The sequence below is a fragment of the Gobio gobio genome (assembly GCF_949357685.1).
Source record: "Gobio gobio genome assembly, chromosome: 11".
Classification (NCBI taxonomy): domain Eukaryota; kingdom Metazoa; phylum Chordata; class Actinopteri; order Cypriniformes; family Gobionidae; genus Gobio; species Gobio gobio.
In genome coordinates this window covers 50,633,693-50,651,862 of record NC_137104.1, presented here as the reverse complement: position 1 = coordinate 50,651,862, position 18,170 = coordinate 50,633,693, and the positions used below count along the sequence as shown (strand labels likewise).

Sequence of the window (18,170 nt, the reverse complement as noted above, 5' to 3'; positions counted from 1 at the left end):
TTGGGGATAGTCTAAAATGTTTGGTTAATTATCCTTTGTTAATTCCATTACATTTCTTTGTTTATTTCATTACATATTCAGATTTTTTTGTGAACGTATATGTTCAGACAGGGTTTTTATTTTGTACTGTTTTTATAAAAAATATTTGATTAAGAGACTCTTTTCATGCAGTGGTTTTAAGGCCCTGACACACCATTCTGATGGTTTGGCCCAGACCCAGGCAACGTGAACCAACCCCACAGTCGGCTTTAGTCATTGCTAGTTCAGTTTAGTGTTTCAGGGCCTTAAGAATTCTTTTTTCTGTGCAAAAAGCTTGTTTGCTGTAGCCTACAGTAGCCCAGAGATAATTCTCAATCCTAAAGTCGTCCCCTGCCCCCCCTCCCTCTGAGAACAGCCAGCACCTAGTGTCAGTCATTAACATATGAAAGGTCTTCTTCACACCTAACAGTCTTCAGTCCTAGCACACCCAGCAGTGTTTCAGCTGTATATGTCCGTGAAATTTCACGGATTCCTGTATACGTCCGCATACGTGAGGTTTCTGGGTTTTTCTGGAAATATACTGTTCCGTGTTACTCTGATCCGCTTTTTCCCACATACATCCGGTAAACATCAAATTACACAGGAGTATACCATGCCCGGATAGTGCCGGATTTCAGTGTTTTCATGCAGTGTTTATCAATACACGTGAAAAGCACCCCGGGGGCATTATAGGGATCTGTTATGTTTAATCTATTAAGTTTTGCTATGTAAAAATCTATGTCTTTTGAATTGAAGTGCGCAGTGAACTCCGTTGTCTTGAAACTCATGCTGGCGCGGCTGTTCTTGCCTGCCTAAATGGCGTCGTAAACAGAATGGGTCACGTGACCTCAGGAGCTCTATAGTATAGTATGAGCAATAGTAACACTGACTCTTGTCTTATTAAACACCACTAATCATTCGTTGATTGTCCTGGTTGAGCAGAGAAACACAGAGGAGGAGAAAGCAGCCCGTGTTGAGCTCTTCACTGATCTCATCCGCTCCATTGAGAGATGTCAGACTGAACTGCTGGAGATGATGGAGGAGCAGCAGAAAGCAGCAGAGAAACAGGAGGAAGAGCTCATTGAAGAGCTGGAGCAGGAGATCACTGAGTTAAAGATGAGAAACACTGAGCTGGAGCAGCTCTCACACACTGAAGATCACCTCCACCTCCTACAGGTCAGTCAACATCTCTCTGATCAATGATAATGCAGTATATGACACCATAACACTACCCATGCTGAAGGATTTCTCCTCTCTCCTGCTGTAGATTTACTCATCCCTGTGCAGCTCTAGAAACACCAGGAACTGGCCTGAGATCAGTGTGAAGACTGATGAGAGTCTGGAGACTCTGAGGAGAGCTCTGACTCAACTGCAGGACACTCTACAGGAGAAACTCACACAAACTGGTGCGACAATATCAAATACACTATACAGATACATATATTCATCATCTTTAAACATCAGCAGTGTTGGGGAACGTTAGCTTTAAAAGTAATGCGTTACAATATTGCATTAGTCTCTAAAAAAGTAACTAATTGTTACTTAGTTCATTTTTATGGAAAAACAAATTGCATTACATTTTCTTGCTTGTTTGTTTTTAATAACAAAAAAACAAGAGATCTATTTTTGGCAAATGTAAAGGCATTTTCACAACTAAAGTGTAATAATAAGCCTCAGGCTGAAGGAAATGCAGATTCATGTCTGTACAGTAGAGGCTCAAACTAACCTTTCAGCTGTGCTGCGAACGCAGGAGAAGAAAATAACATAAAATGAAACACAAATGTGATGTTTATCTAAAGTAATTTTGCTTATAATGATAGTTGAAATGGATCATCGAAGGTCAGCAGCAAATATATTGCTTAATAAAGTGAGATTAAATACCTCACTTATTTAAAGGGGCATTGACATGAGAAATCTAATTTTCCTTTTTCTTTTGGCATATAAGAGGTCTTTGTATCATTAATACATCCTGCAAGATCCATAACTGAAAACCTTCAATAGAAAAGCATTTATATAATCAATCTCTAAAAAAGCTTCGTTTGAAGATAACAACGCTGACTTTTACATCATCACATCATTGTCCAACCCACTGGTGTTCAGTCGATGAGCAGCTAGTGGATCTAAAGTAGTTGTTTACGATAAGATTGTGATAATAATTTTGTAATAATAACAAGATTGCGATGCCACGCAGACGTTGTGCTGTGGAAAAACATAATCTTTGCGGCTGAAGGATCCCGATGTCAGAGAAACATTTATTGAGTTTATTTTCAACGAATGTCCTAGTCCCGTCACTGCTGACTTGCATGTTTATACCGTACATTTATCAGCGACTTGTTTTGAGAACAAGTCACAACACAAAACTTTTGCTCAAAGATCAGGCTGTGCCAACTGTTCTGGAACCAGCAAATCGCAAACTGTAAGTAACGCATTTCATTTGTAAACCGGTAATGGCAGTGAAATTCAGAGATGGGCGTAAATACATGGAAATGTATTTAAAATACAAATACAAAATACTGTGTGGGAAAATGTATTTAAATACAAATACAATATTTTGTATTTTGAAAATACTCAAAATACATGTGAAATTGGCGATTCAGTGCAGGCATCCCTATCAGGCTGAAATCTGTCTGGGCCTATTCATTAATATGTTTTGTTCTAATGTCACAACAAGTCACAATTTCAAGTTTACTGGGTTTAACTTGATTATTTGGTTAGGGTTTAAGAAGTGTAGGCCTACTAAAAAACTTTCACACGTATCTTCAAAATGAGTTTATACTTGAAGAAATCCATTTATTCACAAACTTATCACGAGTGTTTGACAAATTATTCGGCAAACTACTTCCTCTCATCGCTGCTTTTTGATGGTTTGGAGAACAATTACTCAGTCGTCCTCTGTCGTTTCACAGAATTATACAACGGAGAGCTCTGTAACGAATTAGCTATTAATTAGCGAATTAATATTAGGGGAAATATTAATAATTATTCATACCTCATTATGATTATTCATTATGATTGATTATGAATATTTGAATCAGTTAACTAGATTAACTGATGTACCTACATTTACATTACAATCATTCAGTATTGGTTATTAATTTAATTCTTAGAAAAGGATATTTTTCATGGTCACAGAAAAATAGTTATTTCTTTTAATTTACCTAAGCACTTAGAGCGCATTAGCAAGATCGATCATTAAAGGGACAATATGTTTGCAGGCACGGAGTCAGGACCAACATATATTGTGCACAAACTTTAATAACTAAATCACGGTACAAGACTATAACTAACATAAGACAAACATGACATACACACATGATAAGAGGTAAGGTTAAAGTGGTCGGAGGGAAAAGGGTCAGAACAGATTGATGGAGTTATAGAAAAATAACTCAGAAAGTCTAGCTTGCAGAAAGTCTAAACCTTTGGAAGAACCATCGTTAATAAACTTCTTTGTCTGAACAAAGAGTTTACAGTTTTACTAACTACACAGCGATTTCTGTTTCGTACTTTACTTGCATTTAGCCTGAGCTGTAGAAGACCGTCCGAGCTGAAATCAGAGGAGAAAGTTTGTGGGTTCCGTCCGATGGCTTTGATGTGGCGGTCAAGTTCTTCTGTATTGGATGAAGAAGAAATGATGAGCTTGCGTGGTTGCTTCGAATCCGCGGAAGAAGTTGCACGTGGCATGCAGAATTTGGGCCTTCTGGTCCATGGCCTTGTGAGGCCTTTGGTTCGGTGTGGGTAGAGGCCTGCCATGTGAGCGGCCTGCGGGGCAGGAGCCCACAGTCACAGCCTGTTGTGTCCGTGATACAGAAGAAGAGAGGGAGGAGGGACGAGTGTCTTGCTCCTTAAGAAGTCTGCAGGAGGTCACCACCTCCTGAAGTAGACTTGACCAATGAGATTGTTGGGATTTCCAAGCAGGGAAAATCTCCTCTGGAGATTTATGGGTCTTTGTTTCAAACCGGATTCAAAAGGGTCTGTGCCCATTTATACTCTAATTAATGCAACAAACACATATTGACTCTTACGAGAACGTGACAAACATGAAAGTGTAAGTTGTGAAGCGAGCATTAATTTGATAGGAGACACGACATATATAAAGGCCTGTTCACACCGGGACGATTTTCGCACGCGTTTATCGCCAACGTTTAACGCCTCGGGACTAAACAATGGGCGCCAATGTGAGTGTTCACACCGACGCGCAAAACGGCAGGCGTAAAAGCGTCATTTTTAAAAAAAACGCCTCGTGTTCGTTTTTTTATTTTGACGCGGCGCGTAAAAAACTGTCCGACCAATGAGATCGGCGCTTTTGTTCACGTGCCTGGAGCTGCTGAAGTGAGAGTAAAACACGACTTGGTGGCGCTCAAGCAAAAAACGGTCTTGCCGAGCACACATTGATACGACGAAGAAGTAGTAAGTAGACAAAGAAGAAGATGAACTGCTAATGCTGCTTGCCAGTTAGCAAAAAGTGTGTGAATGGTTTTGTCCATATACATAATATGTCTATGGTTTTGGCAAGCACGTAAATACGGTCTCTCTTCTCCTTCTGTGTGACAAGCGAGTGTCAGAGGCTTAAAGTGCCGCAGCACCATCTTGTGTACCGCGAGCGCATCGACTGAATGTGCACGTTCACTCGGCGCAGCGCCAGTGAAAATCGCTTGGGTGTGAACACTCAAGATGCGCCGAAAAACGGCACGAAAAACGCTGGCGATAAGCGCGCGCGATATTCGTCCCGGTGTGTACAGGCCTTAAGGTTACCTTAAATAGTAAGTTGTTCATAAGACATTCACAAGTGACATACAATGCACCTTTACAAGACAGTTATGTGTGTACATACAAGGTCCTAGAGTGCTTGTTTATTTATAGATGGTTTGTCTATAATTTGAGGCAAAAGCGTGTGTTTTACAGGCTGTGTCTTTCCCCTGTGGACTTTCCATGTGGCCACATTCCTTTGGTGTCGTAAAACATCTTATCAGTCTTGTTTCCATGGTAACCGAGGATCCTTCTCTGGGTGTTGGGGGAAGGTCTGTTATTCAGCACAAAGTATTTAAAACATATTTGTTAAATGTAACAGGAATTTAAGTGTCCGATTCGCCTCAATCACTACATAATCCCCCCTTTCTATAGTTGTTGCCCCTCCTATGGACAACAGCGGGCGATATCGGAGGTGCAGAAAGATCAGACACACCCCAGCAGTGTTGGGCTCTGGTTGTTTGTGTCCCCTGGAGTGATGGTCGTTCCACAGCAGATAAGGCAGACAGTAGCCGAGTTCAGGTCTCTGGTGCAGCAGGTGTAGAAGCAGCAGGTGCCTTGACGGTGTGTCACCTGTCATCCTGAAGTCTGTTTGTGTGGCGCAGGTGTCTGCTTGTGGTTTCAGGAAGTGGTTTCAGAAAGTGGTTATAGGTCTGTGTGGCGTGAGAGGGTTTGAGACTGACCTAGTGCTGGTGGCAGGAGGGCAGCAGGTGGTTGTTAGCCTCTCAGCCACGAGAAGTCTGAAGGATTGAGTTCTGCTCTGCTCTTGTTGCAGTGCTGATGTGAGCTTGCCTGAGCTGTGTGGGCAAGGAGTTGGTATCTTTCCTGTGCAGTACTCCTCTGGTGAGTCCTGTTCAGGGAGCTATTCTGCTGGTGTCAGCAGCTCCTGTAACTGTGAAATAGTCGTGTCCAGCTGTCCTTACAAGGGTCAATTCTTGCACCACTCCTATTCAACCTGTATATGCTGCCACTCAGCCAAATAATGAAAAATATCAAAATGGCTTACCACAGCTATGCTGACGACACCCAGATCTACTTAGCCCTATCACCTAATGACTACAGCCCCATTGACTCTCTCTGTAAATGCATTGATGAAGTTAACAGTTGGATGTGCCAAAACTTTCTTCAGTTAAACAAAGACAAAACTGAAATTACTACATTTGGAAACAAAGATGAAATTCTCAAGGTGAACGCATATCTTGAGGCTGAAGGTCTAAAATCAAAAAATCAAGTCAGGAATCTTGGTGTGATTTTGGAGTCAGACCTGAGTTTCAATAGTCATGTTAAAGCAATAACTAAATCAGCTTACTATCATCTCAAAAATATATCAAGAATTAGATGCTTTGTTTCCAGGCAAGACTTAGAGAAACTCGTTCATGCTTTTATTACCAGTAGGGTGGACTATTCTGCCCTACAAAGGCTAAGTGCAGTAACTACGCAAACACTGAAACTGAGAAAATTGGCTTTAAAGTTTTTACACCAGCCAGTCAAACATGTTGTGGGTAGATTAGTGGTAATGCATTCATGTATTGCCTTCTTAGGAAGAAATTTTTAATAGATAAAAACCATGACCACCGATGTGATCTTTGACCCCCAAAATGCAGATACTGCACTCTGCCTTTGGATGACCTTAAACAACTAAAACACTATTGCAAAGGCAAAGTGCAGTATCTACAAACTAAATGTGTTCATCCAACTTTTTTCATGCTTCTTAATACATGTTTATGGTAATAATAAACTTTATATAATACAGAATTTTCATTTTCGGTTGAACTATCCCTTTAATATGGCCATACATCATTTCCTAGAATTAGAGGTTAGAGAGTAAGTTAACTTACGTATGCTTCTTCTCCCTTTAGCCTAACTTCTAAGCTTTTCTCAAACATGTAAATTTCCTGTTTATGCTATCTACACCCTTAAAACTATAATTAATAATTAAAATATAATTATTATGTATTCTTAGCTAGCCTATCTGTGAAATCCAAAAAACTGATTGGCCCTTTTTTTTGTATATTAAGTAGCCTACGAAATTAGTGCGTGAAAATAGAGTACTTTCAGTACATTATGCAAGTGTACTTTTTCACCTAGTGTGCTTGCTGTCGGCCCGGCTGCGCTCGTCCGGTTGTCACCTGCTGACTTTTAGAGTAACTTTGTCTAACAAGATAACTTTACCAGACCCAGCTAACTTTTGAAGAAGTAACCCCTGTCAATACAATTGGATTAACGTTAGCTGCCTGAAACGGAGAGATGTCCGAATCAACAAACACCAACGTGATTAAATCAGATTATCATTACGTTGTCAGAGGATATTGCCTTTAATAGAGCAGCACAGGTAAGTCAAAATTTGCTAGCGGCTGGCTAGTCAATGTTAACTGAATATAAAGCTATCAGTTGGCTTACTATGATCTTCCTTACCAGTCTTTGAATATTTGCGTTTTAACGCGAGTTCAACCATCATTTGGCTGCGGGATTGTGCCATGGTAGGCTTGTTGTTTCTGTGTGTTACGATCGGGGCAAACCGCATAAGTTACAATCCCCATTGTGACAAGGCTGAAACCGCAGTATCTGCTGTTTTAAAAACGGGGAAACAAAGCTAGAACGCAGTAACATCACTTACTGCGGTTTGCCTTGGTATTTGCTTGGATTTTGTAGTTACTGCAATTTTGACACGCTCGTTTCTCTAAAATTGGACAAAATTGAACCAGCAAACTTTGTCACAAGACAGAACAGATGTCACAAAGCCCATTTCAAGTCTTAACTCAATTTTGACCAAATGTGTAGTTACTGCGCTTTGCCTTTGGACGGCAGTATTGTAATGGTCTCCTCACCGGCCTTCCCAAAAAGACCATTAGACAGCTGCAGCTCATACAAAACGCTGCTGCCAGGATTCTGAGCAGAACCAGAAAATATGACCATATCACACCAGTCCTCAGGTCTTTACACTGGCTTCCAATTACATTTAGGATCGATTTTAAAGTGCTATTACTTGTATATAAATCACTCAATGACCTAGGACCTCAATACATTGCAGATATGATGATTAAATGCAAACCCAACAGATCACTCAGATCATCAGGATCAAGTCAGTTAGAAATACCAAGGGTTCACTCAAAGCAAGGAGAGTCTGCTTTTCGCTATTATGCCAGCTGTAGCTGGAACCAGCTTCCTGAACAGATCAGATGTGCTCCAACAGTAGCCACTTTCAAATCCAGACTCAAAACACATCTGTTCAGCTGTGCATTTACTGAATGAGCTGTGCCACTGTACGTGCTTTGTCCGAACTGCTTGCATTTTAATTTATATGCTTAAATTTAACCCTGTTTTTATTTTTATTTTTAATTATACTCTTTATTTTTATCTTTCAATATTTTCTTTATTTTTTATTTATTTTCATTCCTATTATAACTGTTTTAATTATCTTACGAATATTTTTATTTCATTTCTGTGTAAAGCACTTTGAATTGCCACTGTGTATGAAATGTGCTATATAAATAAACTTGCCTTGCTTTATGCAGCCTCCGCTTGACACCTGTGTGAAGGGTTTGGCGGAGGACGTTGTCGTCGACAGCTGTGGGACGTCCTGTGGTGTGCGCAGGTTGGGTGCGCTGTCTTCCATGGCTTGTCTGGTGCCTGGGCGGTTGCCCTAGCGACAGTTCTGCACAGGTCCTGTGCTTGCTCTGTCCAGCTGCTCTCATGGTTCAGCAGCCGCCTGAGCCATTTCAAGTCTTTGTTTCTGGTTTGAGCCTCAGTCTCTAGCTAGTTGGTGGGCTTTGAGCATGTGTCTGCTTCTTGCTGGTCTCTGTGATCTGCTGTGTGAGGTTGTTTTTACCTTCTGTTTCAGATCCATGAGGTGGACGCTAAGGAGGAGATACCCTTGATCACCTGTCTCGCTGCACTCTGGCTCGGTTTATTGTTAGTCCTCTTCTCTCATTGTCCAGTTGCGTTGGCTCTGGTACTGTAGGCTTTCCGCAGCCCTGGGTGGAACCATGTTCCTCGCAATTGCCAGTCAGTCCTTTAAGTCTCCCGTCTGAGAGGATGGGCTGAGCATCTGCAACATTTTGGCACACTTGTTGTTGAGAGTAGGGTGAGGGACCAATGCATGACCCTAAAGAGTTCAAAGCTAAAGGTTCAATGGGTCAACTAGTGATAAAGCATACAGCTTGATGTTTCTGTCATAGTTTGCTATGGAAATGTGTCTGCTGTAATTATTTGCGAATTTTACTCATGTAGTCTCTATCTGCAAGTGCTTCTCTCTATTTTGGACTGTAGGCTTCTTGCACTTGTCTCGAGTAAATAAACAGTTTTGAGTTAAAACTTGTTTAAGCACACGGAATTACATTCATCTCATGAATTAATACTGATGTTTCTTTCAGTGAATGAAACATAGTATTGATCAACAGGTAGCTATGCTTGTAAATGTAGCTAAAGTTTAGATAAATGACATCAATCTGACTATAATTTCTAAGGCCTTTACACTGTCGACAGGGGATGATCACCCAAATCTATGTCTACATAACACTGTACTGAGATTCCTTCATCAGAAAAAGGTTAAACAGTTTATATGCTGCTGAGCTGAGATTCTTTTGTCAAAACAGAATTACGCTTTAATACTGAAATTAGAGTCTCTTTTCTAAAGTCAGAGTAGCCTTATGCTAATACCATTTGAAATACGTTAAGATGTGTTTTACAGTTTCTGTTACAATAGAGATGTCAATTCAAGCTATCGTTTTATCTGCATCTAACAAGCCAGCACTCGCGATCTGCATGTATATTGAATGTAATGTCATGTGTCATAATGATCAAAATCAAACCTTTAGGTGGACAGTGGTTTAAGCGAATGGCGCTCGGCCATGCAAGCTCACAGTCTGGGTTTAGCATTGCCTTTGACAAGCCATTTGTCGTGGAAACCAATGCGCAGCAGTGCCAAATCAAATAGTGTATATCAATGGTCTGTAAGTTTCAATGCTGTGTCTAGGTTGTTGACATGTGAGGCTTTGAAGATTTCTCTTTCAAACAGTACAAATTCAAATTTCACTAATGCAGGCTTTTGTGTTTCTGTGAACACGTTTGCATCTACTTGGAAATTTGTATGCCCTACACTGACTAGGAACTTTGCTAGAGGGTGTCTTGCATTATGGCCATGTTGGGTGCCTTCTGGTGCCCACTTTGGCTTTTGTGTTTCAAAGTTCAAAGTCATGGGGGTCATGGGGGCCCTTGTGTTCGTAAAGGCCTTCTTTGTCAAGTCAGCTGCATGGTATTGTGTGGGGCAGGCTGTGTCGCCTACACAGTGACTAACTGGTGTCATAGGAGAAGGTTCTTGAAGCTGGTGTCCTCCTTCCGTTCCAGGTTTGTCTGAGTCTGTAGTAGAGCCATAGGAAATTTCATGGCTGACCAGGTCACGCTGCTGGTAGTCAAGTGGAGGTTTCCTGGCTGCCGAGCCAGAAAGCATTGCAACTCTGGGCTGGATGTGATCCAGAGCAGATAGAGTCTATCCTGGTGGTTCACTCTATCAGAAGACTGCAAGTGAAGGTCAATGTCTCGTAGGTAGGCATGGACGTTGTGGTCTCCTGCAAGCTTTGGTGTGAATGCAGGGATGTGTCTGTCCATTTGCTTGAGGTCTTTAAGTGTCACTTCACGTGCCATTTCTGGGTTTGTCTGAATTAATCCTTTTCCTTCTGCGGCTGCAGAGGCTTTCAGGAAACTGGCTGGTGAAAGGTTAAGCAGAGGGCTTTGGCTCCTCCCCCCTTTGTGTCTGTGTGCAGGGCTGGAGGAGCTAGCGCTGCTGGTGTGAAGTTCAGCAGGGTACCTCTTTCTTGTGGGGGTTCGTTTGCAGTTGGTTGGGCCGTTTAGTTTTTTTTTTTTCCGGACCACACCACATTAAGCTTGTCTCTAATGCTGCAAGATTGCTGAGTCAGTGTTTGGACTTCAGCTTTTGGCTGCATGCAGATGGCCTCCAAGGGCCTTAGCTTTAGTATCTTTTCTTTTTAAGTTCCACATTGGCTGTTTTAACAGGGTCTTTGTGAGAAACCGTTCTCTTTCAGGGTCTTGTACAGTGGCGTTATCCAGCTGCTCTGTGTGCCCAGCAGCTGTCAGAGCCTCCTGAAGACCAGTGATCTCCTACGGTAGCTCCCTCCCGTCAGCATCCTTGCAGGTACGTTGTGCATTCTCATGATGAGCGGGAGATGGTTCCCTGTGGAACTCTGTGACTTACAGCATCAGTCCGTTCACCTTCCTTTTGAGGCCTGTGGGAGTGTGGCCGAAGAGATGATGATGCTGGTCAAGTCTTTGTATCTCAGTCTGGGTGTCTGGACACACTTGTGTTGCAGTTTTGCCGTTCGTTTCTCTGCCGTTGTAGGTTCCTGGCTGCCGTAGGCTGAAGGATGCCCATCAAGATTCAAGATTCAAGAGTTTTATCGCGTGCTCTGCCGGGTCTACGGGGGTTCCCGGTGGTGGCAGGGCTGCATGTGTGAGGCATACTGGCACACTTTGTGAGACACAAGAGAGAGATGGCAAAGGAAAATGCAAGTTTGTACAGAGCTGGTAAGCTAACTGTGTAGAAGAACAGCTATGGGGGCCGCGTGAATGGTTATGTGAGCCACTTAAGGCGTTGAATAGCTGATGGATGCCGCTAGTAAGGTAGGGTGTTAAGATTCTGTGTTGGTAAACACAAATGGTGAATTTGAGTGTCTTTTTGACAGGCTACAAGCAGTCAGCTAATGACTGGGCTGTACGTGTGGTCAAACTATTACTCAAAATACAGATGGTTCTTCGGGCAGGTTTTCACAACGTGAGTGACAGAAAATAAACAAACTGAAATAAAACAATAAGATGAGATCAGAAAGGGAAAGGAAAGGAAGAAAGGAGTGTTTTACCTATTTAGTTTTAACTAGGAGATACGGCTTGTAAATTTCCATCCATTAGCCCAAAAACCGGATACTAATGACTTGGTCAAAAGGAATTCTGCGTGTAAGCCTTTTCAGCCTTTCGGTGAAGTTCTCTTAATTTATTGATATCTCATTTTAAATCTGACTACATTTAGAGTTTATCAGATGATTTTACGATTAGTTGCGATTTAATTTAGATCGTTGATTTTCTTTGTATCTTCCTAGTTTTCATATTCGTTCATCGAGAGACCCAATATCGCAGAGAGACAGATGCGTCCGGACCGCGCGCTCACGGGCACAAAACGTTTACTTCTGTAAATAGTCAGAGGATGCAGAGTGAATATTTTACCTTTAAGTGGTTGCACATGCTCACTCAACAAAAAGTGTAATTTTAATAATATTTACGAACTGCAACTTGCCAATCCAGCGATAGTCAGGAATCGGAATATCGCGCACGCTGCGCCCCATGCTTCAGTCGTGGCGTCATCGGTGTGATCTATCATAACACTAGATTCTGGGGTAATAAAGGAGTATACATCGATCCATACTAGAATAATGATTTCGAAATCATACAAGATAAATCAAGATTAACATTTATTTTGGCCAGACAGGAAAAGTAAATAAGTAAACAAGAATCCATGGTACACAACTGATCAGCGTAAAAACATAAAACACAATTGCAAAGCAATATGAAAATAATTTAAGAGTCATCATGTCTGGCACACTACATGCAGTTTGCACCACACGGGGGGTTCTGACTACAGAATATTCCCCCTGAGAGTTAGATTATCCAGCCTTAAATACTTCAACTAGAACAAAAGGGTTGTAAATATTTGCAACACCCCCACCTGGTTTTGGGGGAGTGGATCAGATATCTTTGAAGAAATTCCTCAAAAGGAGGACTGAATTCTCATTAGTTTTCCAATCTTTCTAATACTAGTGACTGCAGTGAAACTGAGACCATTTTACCATTCGTACCGAGACCTTTAAAAAGACATCAAACATGAAAGGGATAAAACAATAGATTTACAAGATACATCATCACTGGTATATCTGCATTTGGTGACTTGGAAACAGGGCAAGGAGAGGGCAAAATGGGGAGGGGGGAGGAATGTTTGTCACACAGTTTCTGTGAGATCTTTCTCTCAAGATTAGTGACTTTTATTGTTCAATTGCTGAGGTGTGTATCTCAGCTTTTGTCTTGGCACCAAAACCGATTCTTACAGGCTAAACAGGTGTCACTTGTTAGTGATGCTGCGTTAGATCATAATCCTAAGGTTAGACTGGTAGCAAAGCTAGCAGTGACACACCAAACACATCAGGGTCAAAAGAAAAGAAACATTGGGAAGCATTTCTAGTTTTATCTGGGGTCTATAGTGCCTTTGCACGGTAACCATACTTCATGGACTAGGCCAGGCACTGAGGAGTGAAGATTGAACCTGTGTAACTCATTAAAGAAACGATTGATAGAACTATTGTAATCTTATGCAGAGCAGGAAGATGGTGATGGTAAGGTAACTGAAATAAGGTAAAAGTAAAGAAGACCTTCCTTATAGCTTCTAGAGATTAAAAGGAAAGGCGTGTAAACAATTGAACATAATTAAATTTGGAAATTGAATTAGATTCAACTTAGCTGAATAGGGGTATTCATGCTAAAAAAAAGTGAGTTAATGAAATACAAGAATAGAGGTGTGCTAATTCCATCGTTTGCCGCATTAAAAAGGCCTTTAAGTCAAAAGTGAAGGCCTATTGGTCAGCGGTCCACTCCGTCTCGGAGCGCGCAAAAAACTGCCTACCAACGTGCAAGTGTGAATTTGAATTTCCTTTCGCGGCAGTTATAATAACACAAATTACATCACACCCAATAACTCATTTGCCCTTGCTTCTTTTTCCTGTCCACTAAAAGCTGCACAGATATATTTGCTTACCCCGATAGGCCTATCAATGTAAACGATTTAGAAAAAGCTCCATCGATACACAATTTATATAATCGCTACGAATCTACGATATGTCTTGTCATATGATATCACCCATCCCTAACATGCAGTAACGTTAATGCTTCAAATACATTTGACAAGCTACTTTAATCAACAAGTAGAATTGACCATGACATTATTATTCCAGAAAAGTTGTGCATGAATGTCGGGGTTTGGGGGGAGGGGCGTGTCTGGTCTGAACTAGATGATGCAGGAAAACAGCTCCTGATAAAGAGGTGAACTGGCTCAAAGTATTTTGAGTATTTTTAAAATACAAAACCATTCCTCTTAACTGTATTTAAATACAAACTAACTTTGATTTTTAAAATATAAAATACAATCACATAAACGTCGCACACCTGTGTGTGATAGGTGCGTAGGAGAGCAGGACAAAAAAGTCAAATTATCAACCAATGCAAAAAGTCCCGCACACTATCAACTTGCAATTAAAAATGATTTATTTTATCATTGCAACGTTTCGATCTTTCAATCTTCCTCAGGCATGAAAAAACATAAGAAACTTCCGTTTCTTTTAAAAGGTACCGTTGACCAATCACAATCTCGAGGTCAAGGTAAACCAATCACAATGAATGATAGAACACATTAACATAAAATCGTCACGTCACAATTAATCGTGAAATCATCGTGAAATCATCTTAAACTCATCATATTACCATGAATGAATAGTAGATCACATCCTCATGAACTCGTTATATCACAATTAATGGAAAAACCAATCATCATATCACAATGAATGGTAGAACATATCATCATAAACTCGTCATATCTCAATGAATGGTAAAACACATCATCATACACTAGTCTCCATCACATTAAGTAATATTTTTAACAGTATGAGATTATAACATTACATTATATAATGCTTCATCATTCATCCCCAAAGGAGATAAAAAAAATCAAAAATAACTCACGTATCTGTAGTAGCAGTTCAATGTTTCCGCCTCTAGGTGGCATTCTGACTTCCTCTATCCCACAGAAACGTAAGGTTGACACATCATGGTTATGAGATAAGAAATGTGCTGCCACTGGATAATTTAAATCTTTTCTCCTGATGGTACTCTTATGTTCACTAAATCTTTGTTTTAACTGACGTGAAGTTTTTCCAACATACCCCAATCCACAAGGACAACGAATCAAATACACAACATGCGTAGATGCACAGGTTATCACAGATTTAATCCAGAATTTTTTTCCCGTTCTAGGATGACAAAAGAATGATGTTTTTGTAGTATTATTACATTGAGCACAGTTACCACACCGATAATTACCACTTGGCAATGGACTCAATAATCTCTGCGACGGACTGGGAGTGTGACCTTGAAAACGTGCATGGACTAAAAGATCTTTTAAATTCTTCGCCCGTTTATATGCAATCAGTGGAGGATGTTGAAAGACTGTACTCAATTCGGGCCAATCACAGCAGCTGGTGTTTACACTGAAGTCTCACACTAGCCAATCACAGCAGTGGGCGTTTACACTGAAGTCTCACAGCAGCCAATCACAGCAGCTGGTGTTTACACTGAAGTCTCACACTAGCCAATCACAGCAGTGGGTGTTTACACCGAAGTCTCACACTAGCCAATCACAGCAGTGGGCGTTTACACTGAAGTCTCACAGCAGCCAATCACAGCAGTGGGCGTTTACACTGAAGTCTCACAGCAGCCAATCACAGCAGCTGGTGTTTACACTGAAGTCTCACAACAGCCAATCACAGCAGTGGGCGTTTGTGAATATGTTTTAGATAAAAATAATTTCAGCAGAAGAAAATCAAACTGATGGACATCAAGGGTTTGAGATGCACATTTGTTCTTCTTTAGAAGAGAATTTCAGATCTGTTGCTCAAACAGCTTCAATTTTAATATTATTTAAGTTTAATATCTATATATTTATATTTGCTGAATAACATCAGACACAAAAATAACTTAAAGCTACACTGTGTAACTTTTTTAGTTTATTCTTAGCTAAAAACACTTAGTTCTTTCAAAAATATGTGCTCATTAATGTATATTTACTTCTTTCAAATAATAAAGTATTCTCGTAAGTTTATAATATGCCATTGAAAATACATACGGGTGAGGGGTTTGAATGCGGGTCGCCATGTTGCCCCTCCATCTTGAAAGTACATTAGCCAAAGAGGGACATACCCGTAAATTCAAGCTTCGCCTTTCGCGTTTTAACACTCGATGGCACCGTGTTGGATGTGGATGAGGTCGAACTGGAAGCCATGTTAATCTTGGACTAAATCGGCCACCGTAGGAGTTAAAATAAAATCGGAATTGAGAGGAAAAGAAACTAAAATTCACTGGATGGTCATATACCTTTTCACCGCTAGATGGGGGAAAATATCACACAGTGTAGCTTTAATAAAACATTTCACCAAACATTTGTAAAGTTAAATCTGTTTGTGAAAAGGAGGAATCTTAAGAGCAGAAGCTCAAAGCAATAGTTTCTGTTTGATTCTCTGAATATCAGCAGAGACACACACATTGATCAGATAAAACATGATATTGAGCTCAACTCTTAAATATAACCTTAAATCTCGTCTATAATTCCACACATAAACATGTCAAAGATCTGATGATGTTTTATTGTCATTAGTCTCTACAGATCTGAAGAGGATGCAGCAGTATGCAGGTACTGTGTGTGTGTGTGTGTGTGTGTGTGTGTGTGTGTGTGTGTGTGTGTGTGTGTGTGTGTGTGTGTGTGTGTGTGTGTGTGTGAGAGAGTGTGAGAGAGAGTGTGTGTGAGAGTGTGTGTGTGTGTGTGTGTGAGTGTGTGTGTGAGTTTGAGATTGAGAGTGAGTGTGAGAGTGAGAGTGAGTGTTTGAGTGTTTGAACACTGATTAAATATTACAAACATCATCACAGAATGTGTGTATTGAGTTATGATTCATATTCTCTGTTTTCTCAGTGGATGTGACTCTGGATCATGATACAGCTCATCCTGATCTTATCCTGTCTGATGATGGAAAACAAGTGAGAGATGGAGACATTAGACAGAAACTACCAGACAAACCAGAGAGATTTGATAGATGTGTAAATGTCCTAGGAAAGGAGGGATTCTCCTCAGGGAGATTTTATTTTGAGGTGCAGGTGAAGAGAAAGACTAAATGGGATTTAGGAGTGGCCAGAGAATCCATTAACAGGAAGGGAAAGATCACACTGAGACCCAGTGATGGATTCTGGACTGTGTGGCTGAGGGATGGGAATGAATATTGGGCCTGTGCTGATCCTCGTGTCTCTCTGTCTCTGAGAGTGAAGCTGCAGCGGGTCGGTGTGTTTGTGGATTATGAGGAGGGTCTGGTCTCCTTTTATGATGTGGAGTCCAGCTCTCATATCTACTCTTTCACTGCTCAGTCTTTCACTGGGAAACTCTATCCATATTTTAGCCCGTGTAACAATGATGGAGGTAAAAACTCAACTCCTCTGATCATCACACCTGTCAGATACAATAAATGAATTTACAGCCCAATATGAAACAGGAGATGAAAGTAATGATCTTAATAATTAAATCTGAAAACATTATGCATGTGCTGATATTTTTTTATTTTAATTTGTCAGCTATAATTACATATTTTAATGTAAAAATATAATGCTTGTTCAATAAATTATTTTTTTCATAAATATTTCATAATTTCATGTCATTTTTTCTCTCATCTCTACTCGACAGTGAAACTGCGTGTAAAAGTTTAACATTAAAGTCTAACCCTAGTAACGTACTCGGTTACTCACGTAAGAGAGAGGGAACGAGTATTGCGTTATGGGAAAACTCCTTTTCTCGAGAATATGAAGCAAACACTTTATTCTATAAAGTGTCTATGTAAAACGCAGTGTAGCGCGAGCAGTGCGCTGATTGGCTGTGCTGCGGCAACTGCAGGAACCTATGGCGAGGCGGCTGAGAAAGCGAACCAATAGCATATCTGAGGCTATAAAAGGCAGTGTTCTGCCATTCAGGTTTAAAATCGACTGAAGGGATACCCTGAGAAGCACAAGCACGGCACGTTACGCAATACTCGTTCCCTCTCTCAGGGAACCGAGGTTACGTGAGTAACCAAGTACGTTCCCTTTCGAGAGGTCTCTCGTATTGCGTTATGGGAACCAAATTTAAAACGCTGTGCGTGCTTAACCGACCCAAATGGTGGCCTGAGGAGAACCTGAGGCACATAAGATGGGTAACAGTGAGTTCCAGGGAGGCCAACAAAGTGAGCCTCTAATAAGGGCATAATGAGTATATAGGCCGGATAGAATCGGGCCATATGATTATAGAAACTATGACCGGACATAGTCGGGCCTCATAGTTATGTAGTATAACACATGCTTGTGAACACTGTTCATATATGAATAACAGGGAGACCGGAAGAAATCGGGTCTAGTTAATAATGACAGGCAATACCTATTAAATGGAGAGAATCCCAGCTTGTAGAGAGGGGACTTCCAGTTTATAAAATCTGATAAAAGTGGACGGAGAGGCCCAGCCTGCTGCCGCACAGATATCTTCCTGCGGTATGCCACATGATCATACCCAC

The 18,170-nt window shown here is 40.8% G+C and overlaps 1 protein-coding gene across 3 annotated transcripts in view; it reads left to right on the top strand.

Annotated features, from left to right (window-relative positions):
• The window catches only part of LOC307134292 (E3 ubiquitin-protein ligase TRIM39-like), a 33,575-nt gene extending 16,310 nt beyond the window's left edge, over positions 1 to 17,265 (top strand). For all 3 annotated transcript variants that reach the window (XM_079829908.1, XM_079829910.1, XM_079829909.1), the window contains 4 exons: positions 961 to 1,194; positions 1,286 to 1,424; positions 16,244 to 16,279; positions 16,556 to 17,265. In XM_079829908.1, the coding sequence (XP_079686034.1) occupies positions 961 to 1,194; positions 1,286 to 1,424; positions 16,244 to 16,279; positions 16,556 to 17,103 (957 nt within the window). In that variant the 3' untranslated portion in view covers positions 17,104 to 17,265. The remainder of the gene's footprint in view (positions 1 to 960; positions 1,195 to 1,285; positions 1,425 to 16,243; positions 16,280 to 16,555) is intronic.
• Positions 17,266 to 18,170: the final 905 nt, after the last annotated feature.